The 15,177-nt window shown below is 53.7% G+C and overlaps 1 protein-coding gene across 3 annotated transcripts; it reads right to left on the reverse strand.

The window, feature by feature from the left end:
• Positions 1-1,230: 1,230 nt before the first annotated feature.
• On the reverse strand, positions 1,231-14,478 carry LOC109252556 (butyrophilin subfamily 2 member A2-like). Of its 3 annotated transcripts, none has more exons than XM_053905352.1 (9): positions 14,031-14,478; positions 13,072-13,186; positions 12,502-12,789; positions 11,422-11,769; positions 6,005-6,286; positions 4,447-4,647; positions 4,026-4,046; positions 3,899-3,925; positions 1,231-2,778 (listed from the first exon to the last, which is right to left on the reverse strand). In XM_053905352.1, exons 3-9 carry the CDS (start codon positions 12,584-12,586, stop codon positions 2,156-2,158), a joined length of 1,587 nt encoding a protein of 528 aa, XP_053761327.1. In that variant the 5' UTR covers positions 12,587-12,789; positions 13,072-13,186; positions 14,031-14,478; the 3' UTR covers positions 1,231-2,155. The 3 variants fall into 3 exon arrangements, with proteins under 3 accessions (XP_053761327.1, XP_053761326.1, XP_053761325.1); XM_053905351.1 differs by having other exon boundaries at positions 13,945-14,478; XM_053905350.1 differs by having other exon boundaries at positions 13,788-14,478.
• Positions 14,479-15,177: the final 699 nt, after the last annotated feature.

Here is a 15,177-nt window from a genome sequence, read left to right on the forward strand (position 1 = left end):
GGGCCGGTGTAGTCCGGTTTCCGGTGCTGAGTTCTTTCTGGCAAACATCCTGCTTCCGCATTCCTGTGAGGTCTCCGGCCCTGGAACGTGTAGCTCAGCCCGCTCTTCTAGGGGGATAAGCCCAGAGCAGCAGCGAGCTCCGTGGTTAGGGCCGGGTGGGGGGAGGGGACCCAACACAGCCACTGTTCCATCTCGGACTAGTTTAGCCGGAGAAGTTAGGAAGGGCCTCCTAGAGGAAGGGAGGGATTTTCAGAGACGGGAGGACGAGGCAAGAACCAGCATGTTTGGGGGCCGCCTGCCCAGGGCCCGCGCATTACTTGATGACGGAGCCAAAGGCAAGCCGACACCCCGCAACACCTCACTACCCACCCTCCCCACCCCCACCCCCAACCGCCAGGTGGGATCTCTGTGACATTCCTCAGGCACTCGGGCTGCCCAAGAACAAAGGAAAGGGGAATGCAAATGGTTAACCGGTAGAGATCACAGTCGTGCAGGACGTGAGTCTACATCAGTTTACAAAATGTCTTGGTAAAGGACAAGAAAAAGGCAATCTTATCAAGAGTCTAGTCTTCAGAAACCTATAGTTTCAGTTTCCCGGAGCCCCAACATGACCTTCCCCTCCCTAGCGATGTGGGGAATAAAGGCAAGAAGCAAATGGTAAATAACATTGAATTTCTGTGTAACCTGCGGCCCACTGACAAGTACTTGAGGCAAATACAGAGTATGACGATTCTCCAGGAACCCCCTCCCCTCTTAATGCTAACGCCTTACTAGAGGGACAAACAACCTTAGCTTGACCGTGGCCGGGGCTCCGGTATCTTAAGCGCCCCCTGTAGTATTTGAAAGTCCTTCTGGGGGCCTCCCTGCCTTTTACCTTGACCTCCCCCAAGTCCCTAGTATATGACCAGTCATTCCTCACGACCCCAGTGCCGCTCTTCCTGCCCACGGATCCCGTCCCCGTGCCTTAGTAAAATCACCCTTTTGCACCAAAGACGTGTCAAGAATTCTTTCTTGGCCATCAGCTCCAGACCGCCACCACTCCAAGACTCCATTAGTAGTAGTTATAATAATAATAATAATAATAATATAATGTTTTTGCTCTCAATCTCTCAAAGTTTTCGAGATGACATGACTTGTGATACTCCAACACGAGTACAGCGGCAGATGAGAAGGTGCAGCCCATCTTTTAGGAGAAGCCAGACATTAGACTTGCAGAAACCTTAAAGAATGCCACATTTCTCAATAACATTTATTTGGCTTTGGAAACAAGTGATTTTTCATAAAACATGTTTTTCCTATTAACTTATCGTTGGTTTATTATTGCTATTTTCATATAAATTATAAATACAGTTTTTAAATGTTTCAGTTTCAACCTTCAATGCCATAAATGTTCACAGATATAACCCAAGTGAGCAAGACTCTTTGGGGTCCTCAATAATTTTTGAGGTATCTTACTTAAGTGGCCTGAGGTCAAAACGTTGGAAACTGCTGCTTTGCCCACTGAACCTAAACCTTGCGATCCACTCGGGGCAGTTCTCACCAGCTCAGCTGTGACCTTAACCCTTAAGCCATACTCAGTCATTGAGTGCTGAATCCCAGTTTATTGAGGGGACACCCGAGCCAGGCCAACACGGGTCTTCATCTTTCATCTTTCTTCAGCTCAGTTCTAGGCTAGGAGTGCAATCTGGAAATCTCCGGGGCGGGGGGGGGGGGGGGGGGGAGGGATAGAAACGGGACCACCAGCTCTTGAGCCCCCATAGCTGTAACTGAGGCTCGACAGCACCCAGGCCCTTGTCCCCTCCCACCGCCCAGGCTTGGCTTCCCTGTCCTTGACCTCCTGTTATGGTTTCCCTCCCCTTACAGTGGGTCCTGTGTCCCTCACCCCGAGTCCACAGAGCCTGGTGCCCGGGCATCAGGCTGACTGTGTCACGCTGATGTTAAAACCCGTCACTGTCTCCCGCTTTCTTCCAGGCTGGGAGCCATGTAGCAGCACGGCTCTGAGACCGGCCGGTGCCCCCATGGTCACCAGCAAATGAATCGGGTAAGCAACAGCCTGATGAGGGCCAGGCAGGGCTGGGCCTGAAGAGGGTGTCCAGGCGGCCTCTGGAGGAGGTTCTTCACATGACCCGTTTCCTGCCAGGGGTGCCGGGGCCCTCTACTTGGCTCTGAGACCAGGGAACTGACCCTGGTGACTGCGCTGGGTCCCCGTCCTGTGAAGGATCAGGCCGCCCTCGGGCACCGCGACCCCCCGGGCCCCTGTGAAGGCTGGGCAGATGAAGAGGGGGCTGTCATCAGACCCCAGCCTGAAGAAGGGTCTCAAGGGCCCAGAGAAGGGTGAGCGGGGACACGTGTAGATGTGTGACCGGTCCCTCATGTTATAGAAGGAGATATCTCCAGCTTCGTAGTCCAGAAAGATGCCCACGCGGCGAAGGCGCTCTTTCAGGGGGAGGATCTTCTCGGGGGAAGACAGGACCCGGTATTGGTTTCCAAACATCTCCAGGGTCCAGAAGCCATTCCGAGGAACCAGTAAGGCCTCTCCTTTCCTCTCGACATTGTCTCTACAAAGCCCCAGAGCCCACACCATCACGTTTTCGACCTCCACCTCCCAGTAGTGCCTCCCTGAGGAGAAGCTCTCCAGGCCCAGGACACAGGGCCGGCAGTCGAACCTCTCGGGGTTGTCAGGCACACTCTGCCTGGAGGGGCCTCGCCTCACACCTCTCCAGTCCTCTGTCAGGAAGAGCTCAGGATGTGCCGTGTCTGGGTCTAGGACCACGTCAGCTGCAGAGGAAGTCTCCCGGTTAGGTCTGGGGTCTCAGGAGACGGTGCTACTCCCGGACCCCGGAGAGGGCCCAGGAAGGTGGTGGGAGATCCCCGTGGGGAGGGCCCCCTGCACCTGCTCCCGGGCAGGAAGCCGGCTCACAGACTTGCTGAGGCTGCTGGTCTGTCTCCCGAGTGAGGGGACAGTGCCTCAGGCCGGGGACAACCCTAAACAGTGGGGGAACTTTAGCAAATGAACTGAAGTTAGTGGCCCCTGCTTTCTGTCATCATCCTCAGATCTGCCCCCTTGTCTATTCAAGACGGAAGGTGTCTGGGACTCTCTTTACCTAGGAAGTTCCCAAGCAGGGCCTAAACCAGCCAAGAGGCCCCCTCTCCCAATGAAGCAGTTAAGGCCAGTTTTTCCCTGCAGATTCCTGGGCAGCAAGAGGTCCTTTCGCGGGTTGGGTGTGTTCCACCAGCGTAACCGGGCGACAGCTGATTGAAGTGACTCACAAGGGCATCCTTCACAGGGGACAAAGACAGGAGAAGGTCTCCACAGGCCACCCTGCTTCTGCTCTATCAACACGGGTGTAAAGTCTCCGTCGGTGACCTCTCTGGACACGGGGAACGCTTGGGCCCCCTGCCATCCCGCGGACGGCTCCCCACCACCGCTGTCAGTACTCAGCCCAGCTACATTTCTGTCGCGTTAAAGTGACTTTCTCCCTTCCCCGCGTTGTTGATACGCCTGACTCTGACAGTTTGGAAGTTCACCCAAAGAGGAAAGGGCCGAGGACCATGGGATCTGGTATGGCCTGGACTCCTTGGCGCTTTGGAGCACAAGGGGAGAAACCAGCGGAGGCACAGTGCTCGTGGGCATGAGGCATTTGGATCCTGTCCCCGCACCCCCCCCCCCCCGGCCACCCCCCCCTTCCCTCCCAGGCCAGACACACAGTAACCTGGGAAGCAGAAAGGCGTTTCTTAAGAGCTGGGACCCAGGGCTGCGGCGGTTACTGCCAGGGAGCTGACCCCAGCGCCCCCCCCCCCCCCCAGCTGGCCTGCATCCCAGTTTGTGTGCGCTAATCGGCCCTGGTGGCTGGCCAGTGGGGAGGAGTTTGGATGTGAGGGAGTGTCGGAGGCTCACCGGCATGTAGCAGGGTTCTTCTCCATCCTGCAACAGAGGGACAGGCAGAGGTGAGCTCCGGGAGGGGGGACAAACGGAGCAGAGCACCGACGACGGCACGGGACGCGTCGGGAAATGCCACACTTACGCAGTTCTTCTTGAAGATGCTCTGAAAAATAAACAGACGCACGTGAGTGTCCTCAGTGGAAGAAATAAGAGAATTTGAGTTTGAATCAAACGAGGAAGGACTGGCCTTTCGTGGACACCACGGGCCCCCTCCCCTCCTGCCTATGGGACTGTCAACGTTCCACAAACAGTCTGTGTGAGCCCAGGGTGGGCCTTCTGAGTATTCATGGGGTTTGCTTCTGTTCAACAAGACAGGCCTGTGGGCAGGGGGGTGGCGGGGACTCTGCAGAGTGGAAGCAAGCTGCGAGGGCGGGGCGGGTCACAAGATGCCACTGTTCCCAGCCCCTTGCTGCCGCCTCTGTTTCTTGCCTCCCTGTGCCCGGGCTTCTAGCTGTCAGAGCTGTGTCCCCCTGTGACCGTGACCTGTCCTCCTACTCTTTTACCTCTGATCTCACGTTCTTTCTCTTTTTCCACATCTTCTTTCCCCAGTTCCTGGCATGCAGTTTCTCTCTCTTCATTCTCAACCTCTTTTTCCCGGTGGACTTTCCTGGCGAGACAGAGGACTCCAGCGATGAGGAGCAGCAGAGAAGGCGGGAGGGCAGCGAGGCCCGCCATCCAGGGGAGTGCGCTGGGGGGCAAGGATTCTGAAAAGGGAGCCCGAAAAGCCCCATTTCGTGAGAAAAAGGAGCCCCAGGATGAGAGAGCCCCATTGGAAGAGCTCCCTGGGGTCCCTGCTCTGCCGCCTTCTCTCTCAGAAACCCCAGAGAGGGCCCCTGGCCCTACCCCGGCTCATCCTGCGGCGATCGCTGGGGCTGGGGGCCCAGGCGACAGAAAGGCAGCACACCTGAGTCATCGTGGGAAGGATCGGGGTGAACCAAGCTAACTGGCCACCACCAGGCACGAGGTACCATCCCTTCCTTCCTGCCTGAGATTTTGCAATCCCCTATTCTGGGCCGCTGCCCATACTGTCTGCAGTCTATCCTCAGCACGGCAGCCAGGGCAAGATCATGTCACTTCTCTGCTTAAAACCTTGCAGTGTGTCCTATCTCACTTGGACCAACTCACTGAGGTCGCCCCGCCTGCCCACAAGCCACACCTGCCCTTTGGGGTTCCCCCAAACTGCTAGACAGGCCCCTGCCTCAGGCCCTTTGCATGTGCTGCTCCTGCTTCCTGGGTTGCTGGGTCCTCAAATATCTGCCCGGTTCATTCCTCACTTGCCCAACCGCCATCTTTTCAGCGACGACTTCCCTGAGCATCCTCTTTGTAATTACAACTCCCCCATACCCCCTGGCACTCCCCTCCCTCCCCCCAATTAATTTCCCTACACTACTTATCATCATCTGATATAGTCTGCAGTTTAATTAATTATTTCACTTCTTGCTCTCTGCTACTCTAGAATGAGGGTAGGGATCTTTATGTATTTTGTTCACTGATTTATCTTTGCTTTCTAGCACAGGGCCTTGAGCACAGGTGATGCTTGCTAAGTATCCGTTGGACGAATGTGTGTGCGTGTAGATAGAGTCCCGCCCACCCCTCCCTTCCCTTGAGAAATTCCACCGACAGGAAGGGAGACCAGGCAGCACCTCCGGGTGTAGGTAGCCACTTGTCCATACCATTCTCCACTTGTGACTGTTCTGAGTGTTTAAACATGGCCACGGGGGCCCCTGGCTGGCTCAGTCAGAAGAGCAGGTGACTCTTGATCTCGGGGTCATGAGCTCAAGCCCCACGGTGGGTGCAGAGATTACTTAAATACATAAATGCACTTTAACAAAAATAAAACAATAAAAATTGCTGCAGGATCAGGACCAGAGCAGAGAAAAAACCACCAGATCGACCCTCAGAGAAGACTGTTTGGTTTTCCCCTTGGGACGAGGGGAGTGGCCTCCAGCTCTGTGGGGCACAGGACCCCTCTGCCCCACGTTTCTACCTCCCCAGCCTCCAGTCTGTCCGTCTGAGGATTCTGCCTCCACCTGATGGGCCTCCAGAGGGCAGGGAACCAACCTGGAATGAAAATCACAGTTTCCTTCTCCTGGCCAAGCAGGGTGTTGTTGACGGAGCAGGACGCTTTCCTCACAGAGCAGTCCCTGATGATCAGGGCCACGGTGACCGTGAAGAGGCCGTCTGCGTCCACAGTGTAAGCCTCCTCCAGGGCGGGCATGATCTCACCGTAAGGGTCCCTCCACACCGCGTGGGGCTCTGGGTACCACCCTACGGATGTGCACTCCAGCCGGATGTCCCCGTCCTCATGGCCCTTCATTTCAATGAGGGGCTTGGAGCCCAGGCCTGGGGACAGAGACCAGGGCTCAGCTAAAAAGGCAACAACAGTGTCTTAGCCAAAGTGTCTTAGATCAGCCCCCAGTGAGGAGAGCCCAGGGAAGGAGACAGACGGCCAGTGGCCAGTGGCCAGAGAAACTGGTTATGCCAACAGCACCTTTGCCATGAAGGGGGGAAGGAAGGGAGGGACAGAGGGAAGGAAGCAAGAGAACACCAGGAGACCAAGATGCCAATGGATGGTGAGATCTCTGAGGACAGGATGACACGGCACTTTGCTTTGTGCTCTACCTATGACCCCATCACAGTGGCACGCATCCGTCTGTCTCCTAAGTGTTCGTTGACCGATTCGATTCAGTGAGAGAGGTTAGTTTGTTCAGTGCTGGGTGAGAATGTGCACTCTGGCCTGAGACGGGCAGGTTGGGGATTTCACTTCCTGCCCTGGGAGGACTTCTCAGTAGCATTGGCTTCCCGAAGCTCCAGAATCACATGACAAGGACAGAAACCGGCCAGGCCAGCAGAGTCTTAGGAAGCTTTTGACCTCGAGACACTGTCCCTTCTCTCCTGGCTAATTAGGGTTTCACATGACCGCAGGTCATAAGGAGTGGTTGGATTTTAGGAGAATAGACAGAACTAGAATACGAAACCTACCCTTCCCCCAATTCAGGGAAGTTTACCTCCCGGGGGGCTCAGTCAGCAAGGTGAGTTCCTTAAGTCCCTCCACAACATCTACCTAGTAGAAAGATCTGAATGCTCGTGGGATCCTCAAGAAAAAATATCATGTCTTCAATGTCAGCAGAACATCACACAAAATCCTGAGCCCAGATTTTTTCAACTTATTCTATCTTTAAAAGAGAATACTAAAAAAAAAAATAAAAAATTAAAAAAAATTAAAAAATAATAAAAGAGAATACCAATGCAAGACCTGAAAACGCACAGTCTTAGGAGACTTCTGCCCCATTAGCCAGGGGTCCAGCGATCATCCAAACTGTTTTACTTTATTTTACTTTATTTTATCTTATTTTATTTTATTTTATTTTTATTTATTTTAGAACAACAGGGCAAAATAAAATTCCAGTTTATTGCTGGACCACATTGTCTCATCCAAACTTCTAAGTAATTCGTTTGTTGGGGCTAGACACCAAATTAAAAGATAAAATTGAGACAAATTAAGAGGCAAAAAGACAAAATTAAAGCAGTCGCTTAAGCCTTAGTGCTACCTCCTCCATCTGATTTTTGCCAAGAAGAAAGAAAGAAAGAAAGAAAGAAAGAAAGAAAGAAAGACTAGTTGCGTATGGAAAGGCTCACACAGAAACTCTGAAGCATGACACGGCTCAAAAGAATTGGGCAGGTTGGAAGGAAATTCTACAAAATTGGGTTCAGTAAGGGCAAGCATTAGACAACAGACTTAAGGACGAAACCAGCCAGCCGATTAACCAAATGAGAAAACAAGAAACGAACAAACAATTCCACAATTCAGCTCGGAGCAGGGCAGGCCAGGCCAGGGTCGCGTTTACAGGGAAAGGACAGAGGGTTCCCACCGCATACAGACCCATCCCGGTCGCCTGCGCCGGGCTGCTGTGAACAGAGTCAGAGCACCAGGGTGAGAAATCTTCCTGCCACAATATTTTCTATTAACTACACACAAGGTTGCCCTTCTCAGTAACAAAGATGGGGGCTCCTACCATTTGTGAATCGAGGCCTACTTAGGGGGGACCTCACTGTCCCCTAAGCCTTACTTCCATGGGTCTGATCCACTGAAATGCCATTGATTTATGTGTGTCTTAAAGGCTTTTCCAGTCTTCAAATGTTTCTTTTGAGATATAACACACTGGCCCCGACGGTGAGATCGTACCTTAAAACCATTATTAATAAACTCCTAGAAATCTCGGTTTAAATGCCACTTCTATTCTGAAACCCTGCGAGATTCCTCTCGGTTCCATGCCCACGGCTTTCCCTTGGGGTCAGCAGTCCCTTGGTCATTGGGGTCAGCAATCCCTTGGTGATTAATCACACTGTAATGAACTCATCTGTACACATCAGACACTCTCGCTACGGTCAGTATTTGGGCAAAGGGGGGGAAAAAGGCAAAATCAATGTTTATCAAGACAAGGGATGTCCATATGTCATAGTTTGCTGGACAGCTCTGGTGGATTCCAGTTGTCCCCATGCTTCTTACTCTCAAAATCAGAGAGTGTGAGTGACAAAGTACGTGGTCCCCCATCTAGACGCCAGGGGCCAGGTGCGGTGCCAGATGGGGCCTCACATCGGGTCCCTCTGCCCAGAGGGGCACAGCTCACCCCCTCCGTTCTGCTTCTGCTCAATTGCCATCCTTGCAGGGAAGCTGGCTCTGGCCATTCTCCCCACCCCCCCGCCCCCCAGCACTCCCAACCCTTTCTCTGCTTTCTTTTCTCTACAGTGCTCACCACCACAGGATATAAGACCCAGTGTAATTAACTATCATGTTTATTGGCTGTCTGCACTCTCTAGAATGTGAGCTCCATGAGGGCAGGAAACTTTGCGTATTTTGTTCACTGATTTATCCTCGGTTTCTTGGAACAGTGACTTGAACATAGGAAGGGCTTGTTGAGCATTTGTTGAATGAACTTGCGAATGTCTATGATGAGAGGGAGCACAAAGGTAAATTTTCCCACTCTGAAATTTTGATATCAGCAATTTCTTTTTTTCCACCCAATCATTTTACAACTATTTTTAAACATATTTTTTAATGTTTATTTATTTTTGAGAGAGAAGAGAGAGCAAGCAGGGGAGGGGCAGAGAGAGACACACACAGAATCCGAAGCAGGCTCCAGGCTCTGAGCTGTCAGCACAGAGCCCGACACTGGGCTGGAACTCACCAACCGCGAGATCATGACCTGAGCCGAAGTCGGCCGCTTAACCGACTGAGCCACCCAGGCGCCCCTGGACTATGAAGCTAAAAAAAAAAAAAATCCGGTGACAAAAGCCTGAAAAGGTACTCTGGTGCCGTCCACCAAAAATTTTCAGTTCACCTGGGCACACGATTGGGATTGTGTTTCCACTCTCCAGTGTGGTGAGGCAGGAGACTGGCTTTGGTCAATGAAATGTGAGTGTAAATAACATGCCGCCCCTCACCGGCAGAGGCTTTGTGAGCCAGGAGGGGATTTGCCAGGCTCTTTCCCTCTGCCCAGGGGAACTGCAAAGCTCCAGATCCCCGAGGAAGGTCCCTGTGAAGTCGAGGCCCACCTGACTCATGAGGACACGTTTCATGGTCAGAAACGGACCTTCGTTATTTTAACGTACTGAGTGCTGGGGGCTGCTTGTTACCAGAGCATCACCCAGCCTGCCCTGACTAACACACACATCAAAGATGATTAAAAATTTGGACTGACCACAGGCTCACAGGAAAAGGTTGAAGAAGCAGATCGGAGGCTCAGAATGAAGACAGTGCAGGCATGAGATGATGAACAGCACCTAGAGCCTTCATTTATCCATTCAATTACTATTCGTTGAGCACCTACTATGCCCCAGACATGGGCATACAACAGGAGCAGAATAGGAAAAAAAAAAATCCCTCTAGTGGAAGAGACATAATAAGCAGGATGAATAAGCAAAGTGCATACTACACCAGAAGGCTATACATGCTGAGGAGAAAATTCAGGAAGGGGAGTGAAAAGGGTCAAGGTTAGTGTTTGACCCTCCCAGTCATAAAAAGCAACTGACTAGAAAGAAGAAATGGGTTGGGGCGCCTGAGTGGCTCAGTCGGTTGAGCGCGGCTGACTTCGACTTCACTTCAGCTCAGGTCACGATCTCAAGGTTCGTGAGTTCGAGCCCCGCGTCGGGCTCTGTGCTGACCGCTCGGAGCCCGGAACCTGCTTCGGATTCTTGGTCTCCCTCTGTCTCTGCCCCTCCCCTGCTCATGCTCTGTGTCTCTCTGCCTCAAAAATAAACGAGTATTTAAAAAGATTTTTTAAAAAAAGAGAACGAATCGAATTCAAATGTGAAAAACTTGTCTTCGGACCTGATGGCAAATGTATGGAGCACCATGTACTACTGGTAAGAGTATATATTGGTACAAGAATTTTGGCAACCAAATCTGTCGTATCTCTAAAAGAGGAAGATGAGAATTTCCCATTATACAGCACTTCTGGGAACACGTGTCAGTTGGGGGTTTTGAGAGGGGGCATGTTATGAACTGAACTATGCCCCTCCCCACTCACGTGTTGGAGCCCTCACGTCCAATACCTTGGGCTGTGAAGAGATCAGCACAGAGAAAGGTACCAGGGGTGGGTCCACACAGGGGAAAGGCCACGTGAAGACACAGAGGGAGGACCACGTGAGGACACAGTGAGACGGCAGCCATCTGTAAGCCAAGGAGAGAAGCCTCGGGAGACACCAAACCTGTGGACGGTTCGACCTTCGTCCAGAACTGTGAGAAAATTAATTTGTGTCGCTTAAGCCAGTCTATGGGGTATTTTGTTATGGTGGGCCGAATTCGCCCGGTCAGGAGGAGGCAGGGCTCTATTCGTTGATATGAGTAGCGGTCACATGGGTTACAGTTCATAGTAATCCGGTAATCTGTACATTCATGTTTCATAAGTTTTTCTGTATGTGTATTGTATTACACACTAAAAATGTCGAATTCTAGAACAAGTTACTAAGGAGGACCCCCAGAGATCTCTGAGTAGGCATAAGAATTATCTCTAGAGGGGCGCCAGGGTGGCTCAGTTGGTTGAACATCTGGCTCTTGGTTTCCGCCCAGGTCATGAGCTCGAGGTTCGTGGGATCGATCCCCACGTCAGGCTGCACGCTGACTACGCAGAGGCCGCTTGGGATTCTCTCTCCCTCGCTCTCTGCCCCTCCCCCTCCCTCAAAATAAAACAAATAAACTTATTAAAAAAAAAAAAAAAGACCTATCTCTAGGGACTAAACATTTCCCTGGCTCAAGGCTGTAGCTGAGTCCCATGCCTACGTCTCGAGAACCGATGCCCACGGTGTAGCAGGTGGTCGATGCCCACAGTGGTCCTGGGGCAGGAGGAAGCCACTCTCCCCGCTTAAAGAGGATTCGAGGCACAAATGTGCTGGTCTGCCACGGGCCTGAGGTGAGGAGAGAAACTTTCCCTACGAGCGACACTGAAAACGCAACCGAGCAAAATGAAAGGACACACCTGCAACCATCAGCCGCATGATGGCCTCATCGTAGGACCTGCCTTCTTGGAAGTAACAGTGGTAGATGCCATTCTCGTGTGCTGTGACATTGTGTATGACGAGTGCCACGCTCCCCTGTTTGATGCCGTCGCTCACAAAGGTCGTCCTTCCTCGGAACTCCTCCAGCTGTTCCTCGGTTCTCTCTCGTCCACCCTTGTACACGAGCACTGCCCGCGAGAAGTGAGTCCGGAACCACCGCACTTCCATGTCCTCAGCGTTCTTCTGGGGGGACAGGTGGCAGTGAAACGTGGTGTCTTCTCCCACCATGGCCAGCACTGGGTCAGCTGGACCCACCACAGTAAACTGGGCTGTTCGACAGAGGAGCGGAATCAGACGGGGCACAGCCATCGGATATGGAAGGCAGGAAAGGAAGCAGATACTCTGGGGGGACGACTTAGGCTTTCCCAGGGCCCAGGGGCTTCCTGAGCTGCGGATTCTGGGGGCCAGCAGCCCCCAGCAGCCGCGGTCTGGGGCACCAGACACTCGGTGGGGTTCTCCGCCCCTGGGGCTGCTCCTCCTTTGCGAACAAAGTACCAACAGCACATCCCGAGGACCTCCCAGACCCCGTGCTTGCAGACACTGTCCATCCCCCAGTCTAGCACAGGGCCTGGAGTGTAGCCTCAACTTGAGCGAGTCCCAACTGAAATGTGTCGTAAATGTAAGGTACACGCACACGCAATGCGGAGATGTTAGAATACGAAATGTTCTCTATCTCACCGGGAGGTGTTTCACATCAGCTCAGAGTTCAAATAGCGCTGGTCGGGTTATTTGGAGTTAAGCCAGATACCCTATGAAAGCGCACTTCGTCTGTTTTCTTTTTACTAGTTTAAACGTCGCCGCTCAAAAAACGCAAACCCTGTCCGTGCAGCCCGCCTCTGGGGCTCTCACCGTGTTTCTCCTACCAGGCGGCGCTGGCGTGAAACCAAGGAGCCGGTGCAGAATGGAAGGTGCTTGACCCCAACTGCAATACCTCTTGACCCTCCCGACTCGGGCGTGCATTTTCCCCTCTGCAAGGCTGCGGGGGCTGGGGCGCCCCCTACCTGAGAGCAGGGCACACCCGCAGAGGAGCGCCAAGAAGAGAAGCGAGCCCCGCGCGCGGCAGCGGGGGGCGGCCGCGGGCTCCATCAGCGCCACCGACCAGGCACCCGGGAGGGTCAGCGCCCGACCGGAGGCCTGGGGGCACCAGACGTGGAGAGACCGGCCGAGGAGACGGGGCCCCAGCTCCGATTCAAGTCCAGCTTTCCTGTAGCCGCGGGGGGATCGTCAGCGCGCCCCACGCTGTCTCCGGGTTCAGGTACCTCCCGACGGATGGGCTCATTAGACGTTCCCTGGATTAAGCCAACGACACAGTGATCGGGGAGGCAGTTTTCCGCCCTCCCCGGCTCACTTCTCCGGCCAGAGTTGAGTTTCTTCAGCTGTCACCTGATATTTTTCCATACCCTTCCCCTCCCCCCCCCAACCCCCCCAGGAATCCCGGGGTGCGCTGGGAGGTACCACCGGGAAGCGGCTCCTCTCCCGGGGACCCCGCCGCCCACAGAGTGGGTTCCCACCTACCGCCCCACCCCTGCCCCCAGAGGGGTAGCGGTACCCCTCCTCCCTCCCTTTCCTACCTTCAAGAATTAACTTCTGCGTTCTCTTCTCTCCTCTGACGCTCAACTAACTGATGATTTTCCTGTGGTCCGTCTTCTGTCTAATCTCATAGTCACAAACAGAGAACAAACCGCCCTGAAATCGGAGAAGAAAAAACAAAAAGCAAAAAAATTTACCTTCGCCTTCCATTACTCGCGGAGTGCCCAGCGGCAGGACCTGAGACTAGGTCCACTCTGACCGCGGAGTCCCAAGATCTCAATGAATGGTCTAGAGCCCAGGATTGGCCGACTGTGGATGGGCCCAGCCAATGGTATCCCTGAGCCTACTCTCTCACCAGTTACTAGGCAGAATACACAGACAGTTTTAAAATCTCACCGCTGCAGACAGCCTTTTGAGATGAGCTGACCTTTTAAAAATTTCCTTTTCTTTTTTCCGGAAGCGAGGTAACCACCAGGAGAGATATCTGAGTGTGTAGCGGCTGGAGTTGGGGGTGATGAGACAAAGACAAGTCGTCCTCTTTCCAAAGCCAGAGGAATCTGTCCCAGTTGCTGGGTTTGTGGGGAGCAGGGAGGAGGGCACCGGAGAGAGACGGAGGGAACGCAGGGAGGGGTGCAGAGGTAGTAAAGAAGGTGCCGTGGCCATTACGGGCGCCCTGTCATTCCTTCAAAAACTATTGAGTGAGAGATGCTAAGGATGCGAGTGTGAGATGCTGAGTCACCCCAGGGAGGTGACATACCAGCGGGGACAGGAAGGTGGCACTGAACAAAGGCTTTCTCCTTGGGCGTCACGCTCTGTCGGTCTGGTTGAGTCCAACGTCCTCTACACCCACACGGCCCCCTCCCATGCCCCGCAGACCTCAATCCGACCATCGTATAGCTTTGTTCTAAAGTCACCTTCCCAAAGCACATCTCTTAATGTTTCCCCAAGGGCCCAAATGCTTCCCCGAAGGCCTCCAACTCCCTTCTGCTTCGATTCAAACCTGTGCAGCTAACACACCAGCAACGGCTCCCCTGGCCTCCTACCCCGCTGCTGCCGGCCCAGCTCCCCCTCGCCCAAATCCTTCTCCACTTCCGCCTCTTGAATCCCTGCCCCGCCTTCTTGTCCCCTCCAAGAACGACTCCAGGCGTTCCCGGTCTGGAGCGTCCTCAGACTCTTCTGACCCCCGAGGCTTTCCCTGTTACTATATCCTGTCCCGCGTTATCGTAGGTTAGGGACCTTGCACGTCCCCGCAGATAAGTTGCACCCTGGGATTCCTCTCTCCCCCTCTCCCCTGCAAGTCCCAGCGGGGGGCGCCGCACACAGCGGTTGTTCAGTGCGCGAGTGAAACAGCTAAGTGCCACGCCATGCCCCGGCGGGCAGTCAAATGTGCAAGGCCTGCCCTCTGGCCCGGCCTGGGTGGGACGCCCCCACCAGCTCCAGTCCACGGTGGGGCGGGGAGGGGGCGGCGGGGCCTTATCACAGGGACGCCTACCGGAAGACAGGAAGTGAGCAGGGCTAAACGGATGGGAGTGGAGGTTGGGCCGACGGATCTGATGAGGCATTCACTGCACTCTCAGGGGCAGAGCCTGGTAAACAGACGCCGTTGATGTCCAATCCCACCTCCCTCCTCCCCGACCCCCTCAGGCGGAAGGTTCCTGCCAGGTGGCTCCCCAGATGCCTGCTTTCCTTCTTCCCCACCTGAGAGCTTTCTCTAACACAAGGATGCTTGCTGCTTCGCATGTACACAGCCTGACCTGGAAGTTCAGGGGAGTTAACCCCCCCCAGGGGCGGATGGGGCTGTGGGTAAATGGCCCAGGCTCCCCACCCCTGCTGCGAGGATTCTGAGAACACTGGGTGGGATTGAGCCCCATTGCCCACATGGCAACCAACTAGTTAATGTACCCTTTATGCCATTTTTTCACTTGGTTGACTTTTTTTTCCTTTTATTTATTTCTGAACTTGGTTTCCCCCGGGGGGTCATTTCCCACATGGACGACCTCGACCTTGACTCAAAAGTCAGCTTTTGGGGCACCTGAACTAAGACGGAAGGAACGAGGTGGAAACGTTGTCACACGCTTTGTCCAACAGTGAGAATGATCGTTTCTGGAGAAGGGCGCTCTGACGTCTGTGCCTGTTTTCTCTACGGA

Source organism: Panthera pardus, unplaced genomic scaffold (assembly GCF_024362965.1).
Source record: "Panthera pardus isolate Hobbes unplaced genomic scaffold, ASM2436296v1 HiC_scaffold_17, whole genome shotgun sequence".
NCBI classification, from domain to species: Eukaryota; Metazoa; Chordata; class Mammalia; order Carnivora; family Felidae; genus Panthera; species Panthera pardus.